Source organism: Onychostoma macrolepis, chromosome 20 (assembly GCF_012432095.1).
Source record: "Onychostoma macrolepis isolate SWU-2019 chromosome 20, ASM1243209v1, whole genome shotgun sequence".
Classification (NCBI taxonomy): Eukaryota; Metazoa; Chordata; class Actinopteri; order Cypriniformes; family Cyprinidae; genus Onychostoma; species Onychostoma macrolepis.
The window spans coordinates 13508057-13525362 of record NC_081174.1 but is presented as its reverse complement, the minus strand read 5'-3'; the positions used below and the strand labels follow the sequence as shown (position 1 = coordinate 13525362).

General features: G+C 35.9%; 2 protein-coding genes across 2 annotated transcripts in view; one reads left to right on the top strand and one right to left on the bottom strand.

Moving 5' to 3' along the window:
- The window catches only part of rtn1b (reticulon 1b), a 33385-nt gene extending 30325 nt beyond the window's left edge, over positions 1–3060 (bottom strand). Inside the window, 1 exon segment of the mRNA XM_058755739.1 lies at positions 2360–3060. Within this exon segment, the coding sequence (XP_058611722.1) occupies positions 2360–2582 (223 nt within the window). The 5' untranslated portion in view covers positions 2583–3060.
- A 6081-nt stretch (positions 3061–9141) lies between these two features.
- ppm1ab (protein phosphatase, Mg2+/Mn2+ dependent, 1Ab) lies at positions 9142–15921 on the top strand. Its single transcript, XM_058756554.1, is given in 4 exon segments — positions 9142–9597; positions 10045–10443; positions 10445–10918; positions 11595–15921. Coding segments are annotated over 3 exon segments (1002 nt in total). The 5' UTR covers positions 9142–9597; positions 10045–10059; the 3' UTR covers positions 11739–15921.
- The last annotated feature ends 1385 nt before the right edge of the window (positions 15922–17306 follow it).

The following is a 17306-nucleotide window of genomic DNA, read 5'->3' as shown; positions in this document are numbered from 1 at the left end:
TTTCACAAAAGGTTCTTTGTGGCGAAAGAAGGTTCTTCAGATTATAAAAAGGTAAGAAAGAGATAGTTCTTTAAAGAACCTTTGACTGAATGGATCTTTGTGGAACCAACTAATGTATGCTCTTGCTCTGACTTATCTGTTATCAAAAAGAGGATGTTTTCACATTAACTGCATTCTGTCAGAGGTTATGTTTCATGTCTGTCCACTAAATTATTAATTAGTATTAATGTACAAATCATGGTATTGCTAAACTTTAATCTATAGTCTTATCAAAAGTCAAATAAGTAATAGAGTTACTATGTGTTCTCACCTAAAGAATCAGGCTGAATTCATGTTAATATCAACATTAAGAATGAGTTTAACAATGTGCTCTAAATGTGATCCAAAAGGCCAAGTATCACATCCTCTAAGAGTCAGTACTGTGGTTCAATAAGCACTGGGATAGGCTGTCATTCAACTAAAGAGATTCAGTCTGATTAGAGGATTTTAATACAGGACTCTAAATTTCATTCACTTGTCAATGTCAGTCTGGTGATTCAGATACACACAAAACAACTTCTACAAATCTTGTGTGACTCATGATGCATCTATAATGAAACTTAATATGAAGAGTTTGTTTGCAAAAACAGATAACACGATAAAACACAATAAAAACATGATAAAGTAATAAAAAACATCATTTTTGAAAATGTCAAAAATAATCGTCATATGTTAAAGACACTAATTCAAGCTCATTTATCAGTGCTTTAGTGTTGACATGCATAGGAAATTTCACAGTGGCCACAGAAAACCTCACTGAACCTTTTATCCAGTATTTCTAAATCTGTGCAAGAAGTCTCAGATATTAAAAAGGGTATGCATTAAGTGAAAATGTTCCAAATGTCCTTATGTTTGGTTAATTATAAGCAGAAAGCTTAGACTGCGGTTGAAGCACTTTTATTGCTGTTTTACTCCTGCAATACATGATGATTTGATTTATTTTTTCCCTTATCACCTAATACCATTTCCACATTAGGCTTAATGTTTTATAGCTCATAATGAGGTTATTTATTTTTTTTGTTATCCAATGACAACCTACCTCTCCATCTTTCTGATACCCACATGAAAGACTATTACATAATATCACTTTCACTCAACAGTCTACAGCATTAAGATACATCAAACACAGAAAGGCAGGCTTGTCTAAAGCTACAACTGAAAAAGAAAACAATTTTAAGAGACGTGCAAACCTGGAAAAGCTTCCTATTGCATATAGTATTAGCATTACTTATCTCTTATATTTCTGTCTGGTTGTAAAGAGTCATTTTGGACTGGCGTTTTATAGAAATGGAGCAACAATCTCATTTCACTAAGAGAAAAAAAAAAATCGACCACATGACGAAAGACTAGTCTGAACAGCTCTGCCTGTCCTTCATAGGGATTCTCTAGTAGCATAATGCCATATAACACAGATTTTCGATCCAAGCCTGTGAGATGTTCAAATGGCAATGTCAAGTATTGATCTCTATGCAGTAAAGGACCTGTAAAGGTTACTGTAAAGTGTCTGGTTTGAAAAGCAGCTGAGGCACAATGAAATAAATGACAAAGATAAAGAACAAGCAACTGAAGGGGGGAAAGCAAGTTATACAACATCTCACTAACACCGTATTTTGCATTTGCAGTTTTTTATGGTATGTATAACATTATAAATCATAGTAAGTAAAAGTAGTTTTTGAAAGCCAAAGTGTTTCAACAATAGGTCTCAGACGTGAATATAAAAACACCTTTGATTCAGCTGGATTAGTCACTAAATTAAACTGAAGTACTTTCTTTACCGGAAATTATTACTTTAGTCATGTCAGACTGGAAACGAACCAAGAACTGTTACCCTTGTTTATCCACTTAAGTCAATTACAAATATCAAATTACAAACTAATTGTTACACATATGTTTGAGACATTCTTTCATAATGTGTATAAAATATTTTTTAAATATTTAGGCCTATACATATTTATTAGAATAATTATATTTTGTTTAGGCCTATTAATCATTTTAATACAATGCATAATTAGAACAGAACCATATGCCACCTCTAAAAAGTGTTTTGAAATAAATGTAGGCTATTTCTAATTTGTTCAATTTGATCTGCTAAAATTTAAATTTTTGAGTTCCTTCCTCACAAATACTAAACGAATTGAGAAGAATTCAATTCATTACGATGTCCATCCCTAATTTCAATAAAACTTCCACTCCAGACAGAGCGAGCCAGCAAGCCAAGGTAACTGCTACCTGATAGCCAGGCCCCGGTCGACGGAGAAGTTAAGCATCGAGGTATTTCAAAGCGTTGCATATATGACGATGTACATTAAAATCACATTACCTGTGGAAGCAGTTTCCATGACAACTGGGAGCGGTTGCCGGTCGCTTTCGGGATGGCTGGAAAACTGTTTCTCTTCACTTGATTCATCCTCCCAGTCTCTTATCCGCCGCTCCTCTCCCAAGTCATCCCGCCGGGCGGCGGAGGTGCTCCCGAAGCGGTCGATCTTCTCAAAATCGTCCCCGTACCAGCTGCCCTCCGAGTCTGCCTCCGGCTTCACGGACATGTTTGAGCCTTCCGTCTGTGTGCGATGCTCCTCAGAGAGACGCGGTCACTGACTGAAGAAAAGCTGGCAAAGCACCGTTCAACTTCTCTGATCAGACGCTGGGTAACTATCAGAAGTGTTTTGGGCAGGCCCGGCGCTCCGGCAGAGGCTCGCGCTGCTGGAAATGGCTTGTTTAGTTCAGTGTTTCGGCGCTGACGTCACCGTGTCTCGAGCTCATAGTGGCACGCAGCATTTAAACACACAGAGCTGGAACTGCGCGTTAAATAAAGCTTTCGGATAATAAATGAAGATGGGCACTTGTTTCAGTCGTTTGACAGAATAAACTCGCTCTATGGATTGGATTCAGATTCAATTAAAAATTAATTTCAGTACAAATATTCTTAAGTAGCTAACGCAAACACGACTAAATTTACTAGGTGGATCTGAGCATTATCCTGAAAGTTACACTCGACTAGGCTGTTAGTGCGTAGTCATGGGTCTTATTAGTTTTTTAGGAAATGGTGTCATCTTGTGGTTTCAGAGGTAACTACAGCAGATCTTTTTCAGGGTTGGTAGTTAAAAAAAAAATCCTCTTTGAGACATAAATGTGCCTTGAGCTAAAGAAACACCCTACGTATTGTATAAAACAATATACAGTCTTTTACAGTCTTAACTGAATTAATTACATGGATAGCCTACTTACAATGAAGAAACTCTTTTCATTTACTCTTCATTTATTCAGTTTACAAACAGTGCGTTCGCTATAATCCATGCATTTTCTGTTATATATTACATACCAAGAGCATTTAATTTACTGTGCATTTACTGTGTTGTTGAAATACAACCAATTTCTGCTTCATTTCAAAGATATTATAGCTATTTAATTAGAAAACAGATCTGTCTTCTTTAGTGACAAATCTAAAATGATCGTATAATGAAATATGTGGCTAGGATAGCCTACTCAGATGTCATTTCTCCTCATTGGAAATTATCCATTGCTTTTCTGAGATATTTTCATTTTTCTTCATTTTTGCTGTCACGTAAATATAGGCTAGTTCTTCATTGTGTCACATTGCATTTTATAGACAGCTAGTCACAGTTGACTGCTCTTGAAAATGTTTTCTATTATTAGTACAGTGCAGATTTCACTTATGAAAGAAGACTTAAATCTGAAGAAGAAGTAAAATGAAAGCTAGCTTGGTCACAAATGAATGGAAAACCAGGATAGAAGAAACAACAGCAGCAACAGAATGCTTTGCACTCATCTAGCACACATGCAGTGACCTTCCTCTCCGTCTCTTCTGAGCAAATCATAAGTGGATTGTGAATTGCTCTGCCCTTGGACCATTATGGCTTTTTTTCACTTGTCTCATGTGATTAAATGCCCATGGAAACAACTATTCATTATAACTGCTCTTTCACTGATTAATTCAATGATTTCTTTCTTTCTGCATTGTGTTTCATTAAACCATCTTTCTGACCCTGACCAGATCCACTTGACCACTCAACATAACATTTAAATTATTGAGAAAAGAAATGACAATCCTTTATATCTGACTGAACTATTATTAAAGCTAGAACATTTAATGTTGTTGCATTTTGTATTGGGTGGTATTGTTATAAAAATCAGTTTTCTCTATAATTATTAGAAGAGTTATTTAATTAAATATTAGTGCAATACGAAAAAATAGCATACAATGTAAAGCATACAATAATTAATAATTAATTTTATTTTTATTCCTTTTATAGGTGATATTTAATATATATTAAACATATATTTATTTAGTTTTTGTTAGTTTTTTTGTTTATTGCATTTTTTTTTTTTTTGGCATTTAGACCATGCATTTCAAATAATTTATTATTAGAAAGATTATTATTATGCATAATAATTAACAATCATTTCAGTTATAAAAAAAATACTGTTAAGAGGTATTACATTTAGTAGTTGCCACCACATTGTCACTAGGTGGCATCAGCTACCCTCATGATCAGTGTGGTCAAAATAATTATTACTAAAAATAGATGGATTTTCACATTTGTTCTACAATTTAATTAATGTGCAATGTCATGGATGTAGTCATGTAATCATGCACAAATGCGCTGACAGAAATACAGCATCTGTCGATTTTAATACACACAGACAGCACTTAATAATATGTGCAGGTCAGCCATATGCATCAGTAATAATTACGCTTTCATTTTCAGTAATAAGTGCACTTTCATTTTTCTGCATTAGTAGTTGCCTATGGAAACTGCAGTCTGAGGAGTCAAGCCTCCTGATTTGTTCACCATTCTGATTATGCAGCCTCACATCAGTGGAAGGTAGTAGATGACCAATCAAGTGAGAGCGTCTAAAATTAATTCACATATGCATGCCTGCACATATGCAGTGCCAAGCTGACACTGAGCTACTGCTTTCCACTAATTTGAATTTACATAAAGAGCATGAATAGTTTAATCAGTTGCAGCAATGCTCCACTTCTCAAGCACTGCACACATTGCTACTTATTCCTCTCCTTTATTGTTTTCTCTCACTTCCTTCCTGTGCATGGATAATGAGCTATTCGACAGGATGGAATATGTGTGAACATTACATCTATAAAGAAGAAACATTAAAAAGGAAAATTCATTGTTTAACAATCATACATACTGCTCTTGATGTTAAAGTGGGAATTCCTGTCATAAATAAGGTGGAATTTACGATCATCATTTCATCATATTTTGTAAACATTTTCAGTTTATTTATTTTAATAACATTTTATTCAGTTTATTTAGTTTTTGTTTTTTATACTTTAAGTATAAAATATATAAATATACTAAGTATAAAGTATAAATTGTTTTTGTTTATACTTTATTGTTATTTTTTATTCATTTTATGTCATACTTCATATAGATACATTTTTGTGTATTCTAAGTTTTCACTCCTGAAATATGATTGATATATATATATATATATATATATATTAAATATAAAGTAAAATTACATTTTACATTAAAATGTAGATATATAAAAGCATTTTAGTCAAATTTGTGTGTGGTTCATGACAGACATTTTTGCAATCACAGTATTGTCCACCAGAAACCCCCCCCCCCCACAATTTAAGATATTGAAAGACAAGAACAAAGGGAGATAATCCAACGAATTTATTGTTTTGTTGTTATCATCTTCACATAGAAATAAACTCAGCTGCTGTCAACAGCAAGGTCAGCTGCACTGCAATGCACAAACCATCTGAACTCTCTGTGTCAGATTAGAATTACAGCAAATAAGCAAGTGTAAAAATTAGGCCATGGATTTGTGTGTGCCATTTCACTTGGCCCGTATTACAGCGGAGCTCAGTTGGTATTGATAATCCACAGTGTCTTTAGATTGTAATCCCTTGCTGGAATTAAGGACACTGGAAAGGATTTTTACACAGGAATAAGACCAAAAATGATCTTATGTCATTAAGTCTACAAGATCTAATATTGTAGTTGTTCATTTGGGTGATGTCCATTTTGGTCGGTCTCGTCAGGGTTCAACAACAAAAAGAGCTTAGATGTCTCCTTTTGTTGTTTAAATGACAGGCATTGTGGAGCAATAGTGAGAGGTCATGTGAAGATTGAATATGGAACATTAATCTCTAATCTTAATGTTAGTTTTGCAATGGCAAAACACTTTAAAATAATTGTTTGTTTGTTTTTATCACTGATCATCTGGATTTTTGAATTTTTAATACAATAAAGCATTTTATTACATGTTAATGTTGATCCTAAATACAGACTGAACAATTCTTTGTTGTGAATTTATGAGGAGCAAAAAGGCAGACAATTTAATAATAATAAATAATAATTATACATAATGCAAAATAATGCAAAAACAAGGCCATGAGACAGAGAAAGCGTGTCATTTTTTTCTCTCACAAAAAATAACAGTATCTCTTTATTGAGAGCTTTTCAGTGCATAAACGGATAGCAATGTGGCTCCTTTGTCCTTGAGAAAAGGTGGAGAGGAGAAAAGATGAAAGGGAGAGATTGGCAATAACATTTCAATTATGGCTTGGCAAAGAACAAGGCAACAGCCCAACACAGGTGCAGTTTTCATGATCTCAGTGAAAAGCAGAGCTTGGAAGAACAGACAGATAAAGTTTTTGTGTGTCATGTTACCGACTGTACTGAAAATGACCCCCAAGGACTTCAGTATTAATATTAGATTGTAGTGACCGTTTTTTTATTTTTTTTATTTATGTTTTTTTTGCTAGGCCAATGTCTTTATATCAGTTTTTTCATTTGTTACCCTGTTTGTATGATCTCCTGAGACAGAAGATGTTTTTAAGAGTGATGACAGTAAACTGTGAGTCACTTGGTAAGCCTCAAACATTGCCACTTTCACTGCAGCTGTTGTTATTGCTTTAGACAACAGAGTCCAAATACACTGTCTGGAATTTGGAAAGAGGGCGTCATTGTTGTGGCACGTTGTTCTGGATACTTCACCTGTGGTTGGCAATTTGGTAGGCAGTCTGACAATTCAGTGGCTGGTGTTCATCTCTTTCTGAGTCATTCATCCAAATCATTCTGTACATAACTTTCATACTAGTTTCATAACTAACATGCTTCACATGGTCAGAGAATCAAGAAGAGTGGCATTTTTATAGCTAATTCCAGTGGATCTTTACTGGTCCGTCGCAACCCAAAAATGGGTTGCAGCAGGTCTGTTCTGATAAAATGCAGCTAGATAGCAGTACAAATATTTTTGTGCAGTGCATTATTGGCTGCCAAGAACATTTAGAAATTCTGTGAATGTTTAAAAGCTGAATTTTTCACGTCTCCTGTGCAGCCATATCATGTTAATAATTTTGCATATTGTTGGGCTTATGGTCAAATTAATCTCTCTGTTTGATTGTAAGTGCATTTTGTTTCATTTTTGTATGGTACACAGCTTTGGTAAAATACAGATGTCCACTGTTAATATGTGTCCTGAAGAAAAACCAGTTATGAACCAGTGAATTATTCTATAAAAACAATTCAGCATAACTGTTAACACACAGTGTAGTGGAAAAGCCTGATAATAATAGCTTTAGGGAAATATTTGTTTCAATTAGTGCTGGGCAAAGATTAATCTAGATTAATCTCATCCAAAATAAAAGTTTTTGTTTATATAATATATCTGTGTGTACTGTGAATATTTATTATGTGTATATAAAGACACACATACAGTATATATTTTGAAAATATTTACATGTATTTACATGTATATATTTATATTAATATAATTTATATGATATATAAATATATTTAATATATAAACATAACACATTTTTCTTAAATATATACATACATGGGTGTGTATTCATATATACATAATAAATATACACAATACACATACATGAATTATGTACACAGAAACTTTTATTTTGGATGAGATTAATCTAGATTAATCTTTGCCCAGCACTAGTTTCAATATATATCTTGGAAACAGTGCAATTCAGCATCACAACAGCAATCTAACGGAAGCTTACCTCATTCAGGTCTACAATGCTTTTGACATTTAGAGCAAGAAACTACTTACCCTAAGTGCACATCGCATTATGAGCAACACACTTAAGTCACCCTGCAGTCAGCATATATTTAATGTAAGAAGCTTTTAATTTGGACTTACATGAATTATTTACCTCCAGTTATTAGCATTAAAGTGAGTGCAGCCTTGTACAGGTCTATATCATGATAAAAAAACATTGTGACACTCACTATGCATTCTGTGGAATCAGTGTTCATGGGTGGCCAAATGGCATGTTAACATTGCCTAAAACATTCACTTTACTATTTCTCATGGACATGCCATTAATTGCAGATAACCAAATCAAGGGCTTATATTGTAGATCTATTTTCTAATGCCTGTGTAAAAGAGTCCACATGCACTATTCTAATCTAATATAGTGCTCTCTTTGTGCTGCAAGTAGCTACTACCAGCACACCTCAACGTCTAAGCTATTTCCTGCGAATGTCTGACTTCCGATTTATTAGCTGTTATAGGTAAATAACTACAGAGCAGCAGGCTATGTAAATCCAGTATGTTTATGATTACAATAAAAATTTAACTATTATAACAAATACAAGTTTGCTATATCAAGCAGCATAACGGAATATCTTTGTATAGCTAACGAAGCGACCGACACGGAAAACATACATTCTAAAAATATGATGAAAATGATTGATCATAGGCTATCTGTGTCAAACTATTTTTATTGTTATTATTATTATTTTAAGGCCTGGTAACGACTGGTCAGTCAATGAACTATTGATCGAGGTTGCATGGTGATTATTATGTTAATTCAGTGCCTTGGGCGTTTTGAGAATCATACGTTTCATCATGCGTCACGTTTTCAAACTCGATGATAATGAGTAAAATGTTTAAATGTATTTATAAATGCCATTGTTTCTGTCGGGTAACGATCCTACATGGATTTACACGACAGTGCGCTCTTTTGTGAACATGTAAAGACTATATAAAGATCTGCAGAAAAACTGCTAAGCACAGTCAAACAAACAGCAAGAGTTTCGCTGCTGGCTGTAACATACATAACGGTCCCTCATCCTCATCAATGGATCTATTTCCAGCCCTCAATTGCGTGGCGGTGATGATGTAATAGCGCGAGCGGAACGCGCACTATCCGCTGCAGCATCCGGGTCCCAAACAAACCCATCCGCGCGGAGAGAGAGGTGTTCTGAGCGCGAGGCTCCGGTAGCCCCCCCTCGGGAAAACAAAAAACCGGAGCCAGAAATGCCCCACCGCCCAGCTGCGGACTGCCTTAACGGGCTCATGTGATGCTTTTCATATGTTTATAAACATTTTTTATTTTATTTTCGTAATCGATTTCTGCCTGTTTTGAGGTTAGTTTGCGTGCTAATTGGCTAGCCATCGATTGATGGGTGTTGTGGCTGTGAGCGCTGGTTTATAGTGTTTGCTATCTGGCCCAGCATACTGATATTAAGGCTCTTACCCGCGGCTTTGGTTCCTCGGTGTTTCTTCCTCCAGCAAAGACCACGAAGAAGCTGGGTAAGTGATATTATGTCAGTCTGACGTACATTAAATATAGGAACTAGCCTCTTAATGCTATCTGGCTGTGCACCAGTTCGCATAAGCTGATAAGGGCAGTGGCTTCATTAAAGAAACAGTGATGTTTACTAATGTCATATAGGTTTGTTCATTTTGCTGCATTAGCGTCTAAAAGGCTTTTTTTTTTAAAGGGAAGCTAAAATATAAACAAAAGTAGCTTTGTAGGCAAACAAGTTTACTCCATTGACGTAATAACAAACATTTATCTAAACAGTTTACTTGATACTGGAAGCCTGCCGCACCTGTGGCTTATCTTATAAATCAAAATACCTTATCCATCAGATGCGTGAATATGTTGTCATTTTGTCAGTGTTGAGTGAATGAGAGTCACTTATGTCTTAATGGAGCACCTTTACTCACTTTGTTTTGTGGTTGTGTTTGTGTCAGAGCAAAATAAGAAGAATGGGTGCGTTCTTAGACAAGCCAAAGATGGAGAAGCACAATGCTCATGGGGAGGGGAACTGCCTGCGCTACGGACTCAGCAGCATGCAGGGCTGGCGTGTAGAGATGGAGGATGCACACACAGCTGTGATAGGGCTGCCTTACGGCCTCAGCCTGTGGTCTTTCTTTGCCGTCTACGATGGGCATGCAGGCTCTCAGGTTGCTCGTTACTGCTGTGAGCATCTTCTGGAACACATCACCAGCAACCCGGACTTCAGGGGAGGCTGCTCAGGAGGTGGGGACTCAATTAATGCTGAGCCCTCTGTGGAGAGTGTGAAATGTGGAATCCGCACAGGCTTCTTGCAGATCGACGAGCACATGCGGGCCATGTCCGAACGCAAGCACGGGCGCAGACCGCAGCGGTTCCACGGCGGTGGGTGTGATGATTTCCCCTCACCATTTTTATTTCATCAATTGTGGTGACTCCAGAGCCTTGCTGAGCCGCAAGGGTCGCGTTCACTTCTTCACCCAAGACCACAAGCCCAGTAACCCCCTAGAAAAGGAGAGAATCCAGAACGCAGGTGGTTCTGTTATGATCCAGAGGGTCAACGGCTCTCTCGCCGTCTCCCGTGCTCTCGGTGACTTCGACTATAAGTGCGTGCATGGGAAAGGCCCCACTGAGCAGCTGGTGTCCCCGGAACCAGAAGTGTATGAGATCGAACGCTCTGAGGCTGAGGATGAATTTGTGGTGCTGGCCTGCGATGGAATTTGGGATGTCATGGCCAACGAAGAACTGTGTGATTTTGTGCGTTCACGCTTGGAAGTGACAGAGGACCTGGAGAGAGTGTGTAATGAGATCGTGGACACATGTTTGTACAAGGTAAGGTCAATTTGAATTGGATGCTAATGGGTAATTTTTACTTGCATCTATTAATTTGATCAAAAATACATTAAAATTCTATTCATGCATAAAATTACTTAAATACACCAATATAGAAGTGTTTTTGATTTCTCAATTAAAATCAATTATGGACAGAGGTATTAATTCATTAAATAAAATGATCCCTGATATCAAAATAAAGGGGGAAAAGACTCATTAAAAAATATTGAAAAGAGAATAAGTTGTTTGGCATAATTTTTTAATAATTTCTCAGGGAAAAATCCTGCTTATTAATATTTGAAAAGCTTTTGTCCACCAAAACAAAAGTCATGTGGTGCAACCAACATGTAGAAGCATACACAGAAAAAAAAAACTACGAAAGGAAATTATATCAGAACACTGCAATGCAGACCCTCATGACTGTTTCTTTAAAAATATCAGAAACATTGACCTGTTTATGACAAGACAAAGTTAGTTTTCATTGTGAAGTGTCAAGTGGTGACTCTTAAAAAATGTGACAACATTTAAGTTATTATTTGTAAATAATATTGTTTACTTTGTAAAATCATATTATATTATATAATAAATGTTTATACTTTTTACTTGATGATTCTAACATTGTAAACCGTTATTAGTCTAACTTGAGCATTCCAACTGTTTATTTGTTTCTCAACAGGGTAGTCGAGACAACATGAGTGTGGTGCTGGTATGTTTTCCTGGTGCCCCAAAAATCAACCCAGAAGCCGTGAAGCGAGAGGCGGAGTTAGATAAGTACCTGCAGAACAGAGAGGGTGGAGCATGTAAAAAGGCGAATAAATAAAATATATTACAAAGACTAAGAGAGAGTTATAGAAAGTGAGCGTTCTTACTTAATTAGGTGAGTTTCTTAGATGGCAGTTTCCACTTGCCAATGAAGTATACGTTACAGTTAACGTAAAGTTTCCAATTAACGAATCCCCATATTGGAGAGGAAAGACTCACTGGTACTGTATTAGCACAGTTAGGACTATTCAGGATCAATTTTAACCAGAGAGAAATACCACAGTGTGAATTTATTTGAGCTTATATTGATAATTAGAGGCCTTTAATTATTTATTGCCAATATTGAAAAGCACTTACACAATTTAGAGGTAACCTGTAGCTTTACCAGAGGTTTTATTCTAGTGCATCCGAGAATCCTCCGCTCCAGCGCATATTACTTGGCGTATTATTAGCTACTAAGTGATGGTGAGTAAGTGCAATTGTAGATTAGGAAAAAGGAATGATGAAAACCCAACATTTGGCTCTGCACTTTTTCATTAAACGCTGCTATACTTAAAGGCATCTTCTATTAATAAGAGAGAGACCAAATTTGAGATCTCAGTTAGAATACAATATGTTTATGTGTTGGAACAGAATTAATACAAAGTGTAGTTTTGCGTTCTGTTTGTGACAGTGTGTTCTACAGATAGTTGTATTCATCCACTTGTACAAGCATGTGTTTAAGTCTGGCACCCGTTTCATTTGCATCTTTCTGAAAAGTCGTTCTAAATGAGTGTGAATGTCAGACCTCCACTGCTGATTACCTGAAATTGTAGCTGACACTGCTGTACGTGGCCTGATGGTGCAGTTTTGTGTCTACAGCAGTGGCCATGAGCATTTTAATCTGCATGATTCCTGTTCTGTAATATGGAACATTGTTGCCTTAGTCCTAATTTACAGTGACTACCTTGATTAGAATCGATAGGTTAGCACTTGGTATCCAACCCCAACTGCTTGGAAGAGTCCAATTAAATCCAGTGGACACATGGTACTGAAAGCATGCACTGTACCGATAGCACGATAAGTTGTGTACACCTCCTGCATGTACGCTACATTAATAAAAAAACAGGGATAGATCTTATTTAGAATTAAGTTGGTCTGACAGAAGTTTTATACTTTGTACAGTATGCATTTGTAACCCCTGAGGAACAGCTTCCGTGTGAACTGAACACAGTATTTGAAAGATTGTGTCGATGTTTTACAATCCTCTCCGAGTTGTTTACTACTTGTTGCCTCAAACTGACACTTTGTCAATCCTCTGGTTTGTCTATGTAACTATTAAGAAAAATTCATTTAGTTAGGAAATTCTTGGTGCATAGAGTGGGATTCAGCCTGCCTGCACTTTTTTGAGATGTAGGTCTTTGTTGGTACAATGATTGAACATTTATAGTGCAATGGTACACTGCTTTTGTGTCTGTAAAACCCAACAGGATTTGGCTTTTTGTCCTTCTGTATCTGTACGATTTTGGAAGCCTTTCATTTTTCATATTTTTGAACCCTTTAGACTTGTCCTAACATGACGTGACTCGACAGGATTTTAGCGACAAGCAATTTGTCTAATGTTTCAAAATGTGTGAATCCGTTCCTATAGTCCATGTTTGATGTTTAATATATATGAAGTTGATATACTTGAGGAGTACTTAAAGGGATAGTTCACCCAAAAATGAAAATTACCCCATTATTTACTCGCCCTCAAGCCACTACTGTAAGTATGACTTTCTTCTTTCAGACAAATAAATTCGGAGTTATATTAAAAAATGTCCTGGCTCTTTCAAGCTTTATAATGGCAGTGAAAGGGTGTTGAGATTATGAAGTCCAATAAGTCCATCCATCATAAGAAGTGCATCACATAGCTCCGGGGGGTTAATAAAGGCCTTCTGAAGCGAATTGATGCATTTGTGTAGGAAAAATATCCATATTTAAAACTTTATGAACTATAATCTTTTGCTTCTGCTAACTGTGTTCACAAGAGAGTAGCAGAAGCGCAGTGGAGAGAGCAAAACAAAACTCCAGTCATGAAACAAAACGAGGGTTTGTAAAGAGAAATGTCAGAGGATTTCAATATAAGCCAAGAGGAGACTAGATTTCCTTTGCTGTAAACAAAACTTGGGTTTCGCAAGACTAGCATATTCTCCCTGGAGCTCACATTACGCCTGTGTCCTAAGTCATCTACTGGAATGCCACTCTCTCGTGTATCTGCGTACGACAGTTAGCACAAGCTAGAGATTATGGTTTATAAAGTTTTAAATATGGAAATTTTTCTTGCACAAATGCATGGATTCGCTTCAGGGCCTTTATTAACCCACCCTGGAGCCACGTGGAGCACTTTTTATAATCGATGGATGCACTTTATTGGACTCTCAACCCCCATTCACTGCCATTTTAAAGCTTGGAAGAGGCAGGATATTTTTTAATATAACTCTGACTGTATTCATCTGAAAGAATAAAGTCAAATACAGCTAGGATGGCTTGAGGGTGAGTAAATCATGGGGTAAATTACATTTTTGGGTGAACTATCCCTTTAAAACTAGTGAATTTTCAGTGTGGAAAGGTCTACCAGTGTACCACAAGAGAAAAACGACAAAATATACAGTCGGTTTATTGAGTCTCGCCTTGTTACAGAAACACATTTTTTGCCTGCATTAGTAAAGCATGGGGTTCTTTCTATTTAGCAAAATTTTCCCTTAAAACAAAAAGATCCCACACGTTCTTCACATGTCTTTGTATTACCAGGAGATATATTTTAGCTTTAAGATGTGTTTAACTGAATGAAAAACATAGTGTGCCTGCTCTAAGAGAGAACTCTTGAGATTAAAATGATTGTAGGTCATCAGATTCATTTTGCTTGGGTTTGTTGTTGTATCTCCTCACTGTTTGACATAGCTTGGTAATCCACTGTTTATTAAATTAGCCTTAATTATTTTCTTCTATAATAGCACATCTGAGATCTGTACGCTTTGATGAGACGTGTCATGTGTTTGTATACCTACAAAGAGCGACGAGGTTCTTCTGGGAGAGCCTTTAATTGTGCCTATGAGTGAGTCTATGGCCAGTTGTAGCATTCAAATGAACTTTCTAAGTCTCGTAAGGTGATTTTGTTCGTTTTGTAACTTTATTCTACTCAAGCATAATTTTAGCTTGTGCATTCGGTAGCACATTTGGCCCCTTATAGCAAGTGCCATGCGAGTGAATTTAAACCATTCACCTGAGATTATTGCTGCACAAAGCACAACCCAAACCCCTAATGAGTCAAACATGGGGTGGAAATATTGCCTTACTGAAAAATAAAGCAGGCATTAAATAGGCCAGAAAGTATTGTAGGAGATTGCCTTGAATTCTAACACTGTAGCACCATCGAATTGATATATACAGGGCAAGAAAATGTCAACTTCAAGTCTGTCCTTCTACAAAGTTCATTGGATTTCGAGTGAAGCAAATAAAATAGGCCTTTCTAACACATTGGATAACTTCAAAATGTATCTTCTAGACAGAGAGTATTAATCAAAAGGGCAAACCGAGCTCATTTACTGTCATATACTTGCGATGTGTTATGCTGTTGGTCCCTGTGTGTCACTTTTGTCTTTACCTCTCAGGTCCAAACTGACAAGCAACAGAGGACACTATTTATTTGAATTATTTATTGTCTTTATAGTATTTTACCTCTTTTGAATGAAACTGTCCATGCATTCCATTTTCTTTAGCCAAATAAGCACTACTAATGCAATGAAAAGCTTATATTCTTTTCTCCTTGTATTTATTGTTATACATCCATGTCATGAATAGTCTATGTGAACTGAAAGCTATGTCAGTTAAAATGCATCATGTCTTGGGTTCCTCTACACAAAGTAGTTTCTTCACATGCTATACACGCTTTTCACTATTCTGTCAGAGTAGATCGGTCCAAGGTTGACGATGTGTAAGGGTTACAATCTATGGTCGGTCCTTTCTTAACCCAGCAGACTGTTTGTGTCTGTGTTTGTTCAATTTTACCTCTCAGAAGGTAACAGTTTTATAAAGCTCATTTTGAAAGATTTTTCAACTACAGTTTCATAGAAAAGTATTTCAATATTAGAGGGTGAGCACCCAATATTTTCTTTCTTTAGTTTTTATTTTTGTACATTAGCACCCGGGTATTAGCAATGTAGACAAACTGTGATCTTGTCATTCTTGGCTGTCAAAGATGATTCAAATAAAATAATTTACGGAAACGTCTGTTTGTGAGGTGTGTTTTTTTTAATTCAGAGAAAGTGAATGTATGGTAAACAGATTTATAATGTGTGTAATTATTTTTAAAGTTAATTTTCACTTCTAAAAACTACATTTAACTACATTACAATAAATGTCTCATTAGATCTGTTACAGATTTTCACCGTGTATATAATGAAGAACTTACCATTAACCAGTTAACAGGTGTTAATGGGTTTTTTTAGTCTTTTGCCATTAAAATTACATCTTCAGATCTTTTTTTAAAGACCAGCAAAATCTGAATGAAAACATGCTTTATTTTTGGCAGCGAGTATGAGTCATGGAGGATGTTTAATAGGCTTCCTGCGACGAAGAAGCAGTGACTCACACATTGGCTGCTGTTGCTTTCTGCGCTCTTCAGCATGTCAGTATCTCTCCAGTTTACTTAGTTTTATTAAACGTGTTCCAGTATAAATGCTGAAATAATGTCTGTACTGTCTGATAGAGTACTGCAATTCATGAATGAACTGCTTTACCTCAGAGATCTCTCTGCTGGAGGACTGTTTGGGTGACGCACAGGTCTTCTTTTATGTGTGGCCTGTAACTCCACCATGTTTATTATGTGACTTTTCCCTCTCATAATAGAATCTTGCTGTTTTTCTGTTTCTTTGTTTCATTGTCTTTCCATACTTCTTTCTTCCCCTTTAAATACTGGCCTCACTGAAATATTGATATGAAAGCTCTATTATCTCTGTTTCTAAAATTTACTGAAGGGATTGACATTTTCCATAATGCCATTTTACTAGATGCTTGTTTAAGAAGAATATTAACCAAGAGCTTATGAGTTGGCATGAAAATATCAGCTCTGGTAAAATGAAGAATTTTTGCCCTAACTCACATGCATTAAATCGATCAAGTGAAATCTTTTACATTAAGATTTCAAATAAATGCTGTTTTTTTTTTTACTTTTTCATCAAAGAATCCTGGAAAATGTACTGTTTTCCACAACTGATTTTAACATTGATAACAATTGTTAATGTTTATTATAAATATTAATAAATGTCACCAAATCAGCATGATTTCTAAAGGGTCATATGACACTGAAAACTGAAGTAATGGCTGCTCAACATTTGGCAACACATTAATAAATTACATTTTAATTTTTTTAAAATAGAAAAGCTAATTTCAGTTGTAATTTTTCACAATATTATGATTTTTTTTTATTGAATTTTTGGTCAAATAATTGCAACCTTCCATAAGAGACTTATTTTGAAAATATTAAGTAATCCTTACAGACCTTAATGGTAGTGTATCTATTCCTATATATTCTCGCCCAATCAGCCATGCAATAATACCAACACTGAGGATGGCTCCGTTTCCTATGAGTCATAACTCACTATTT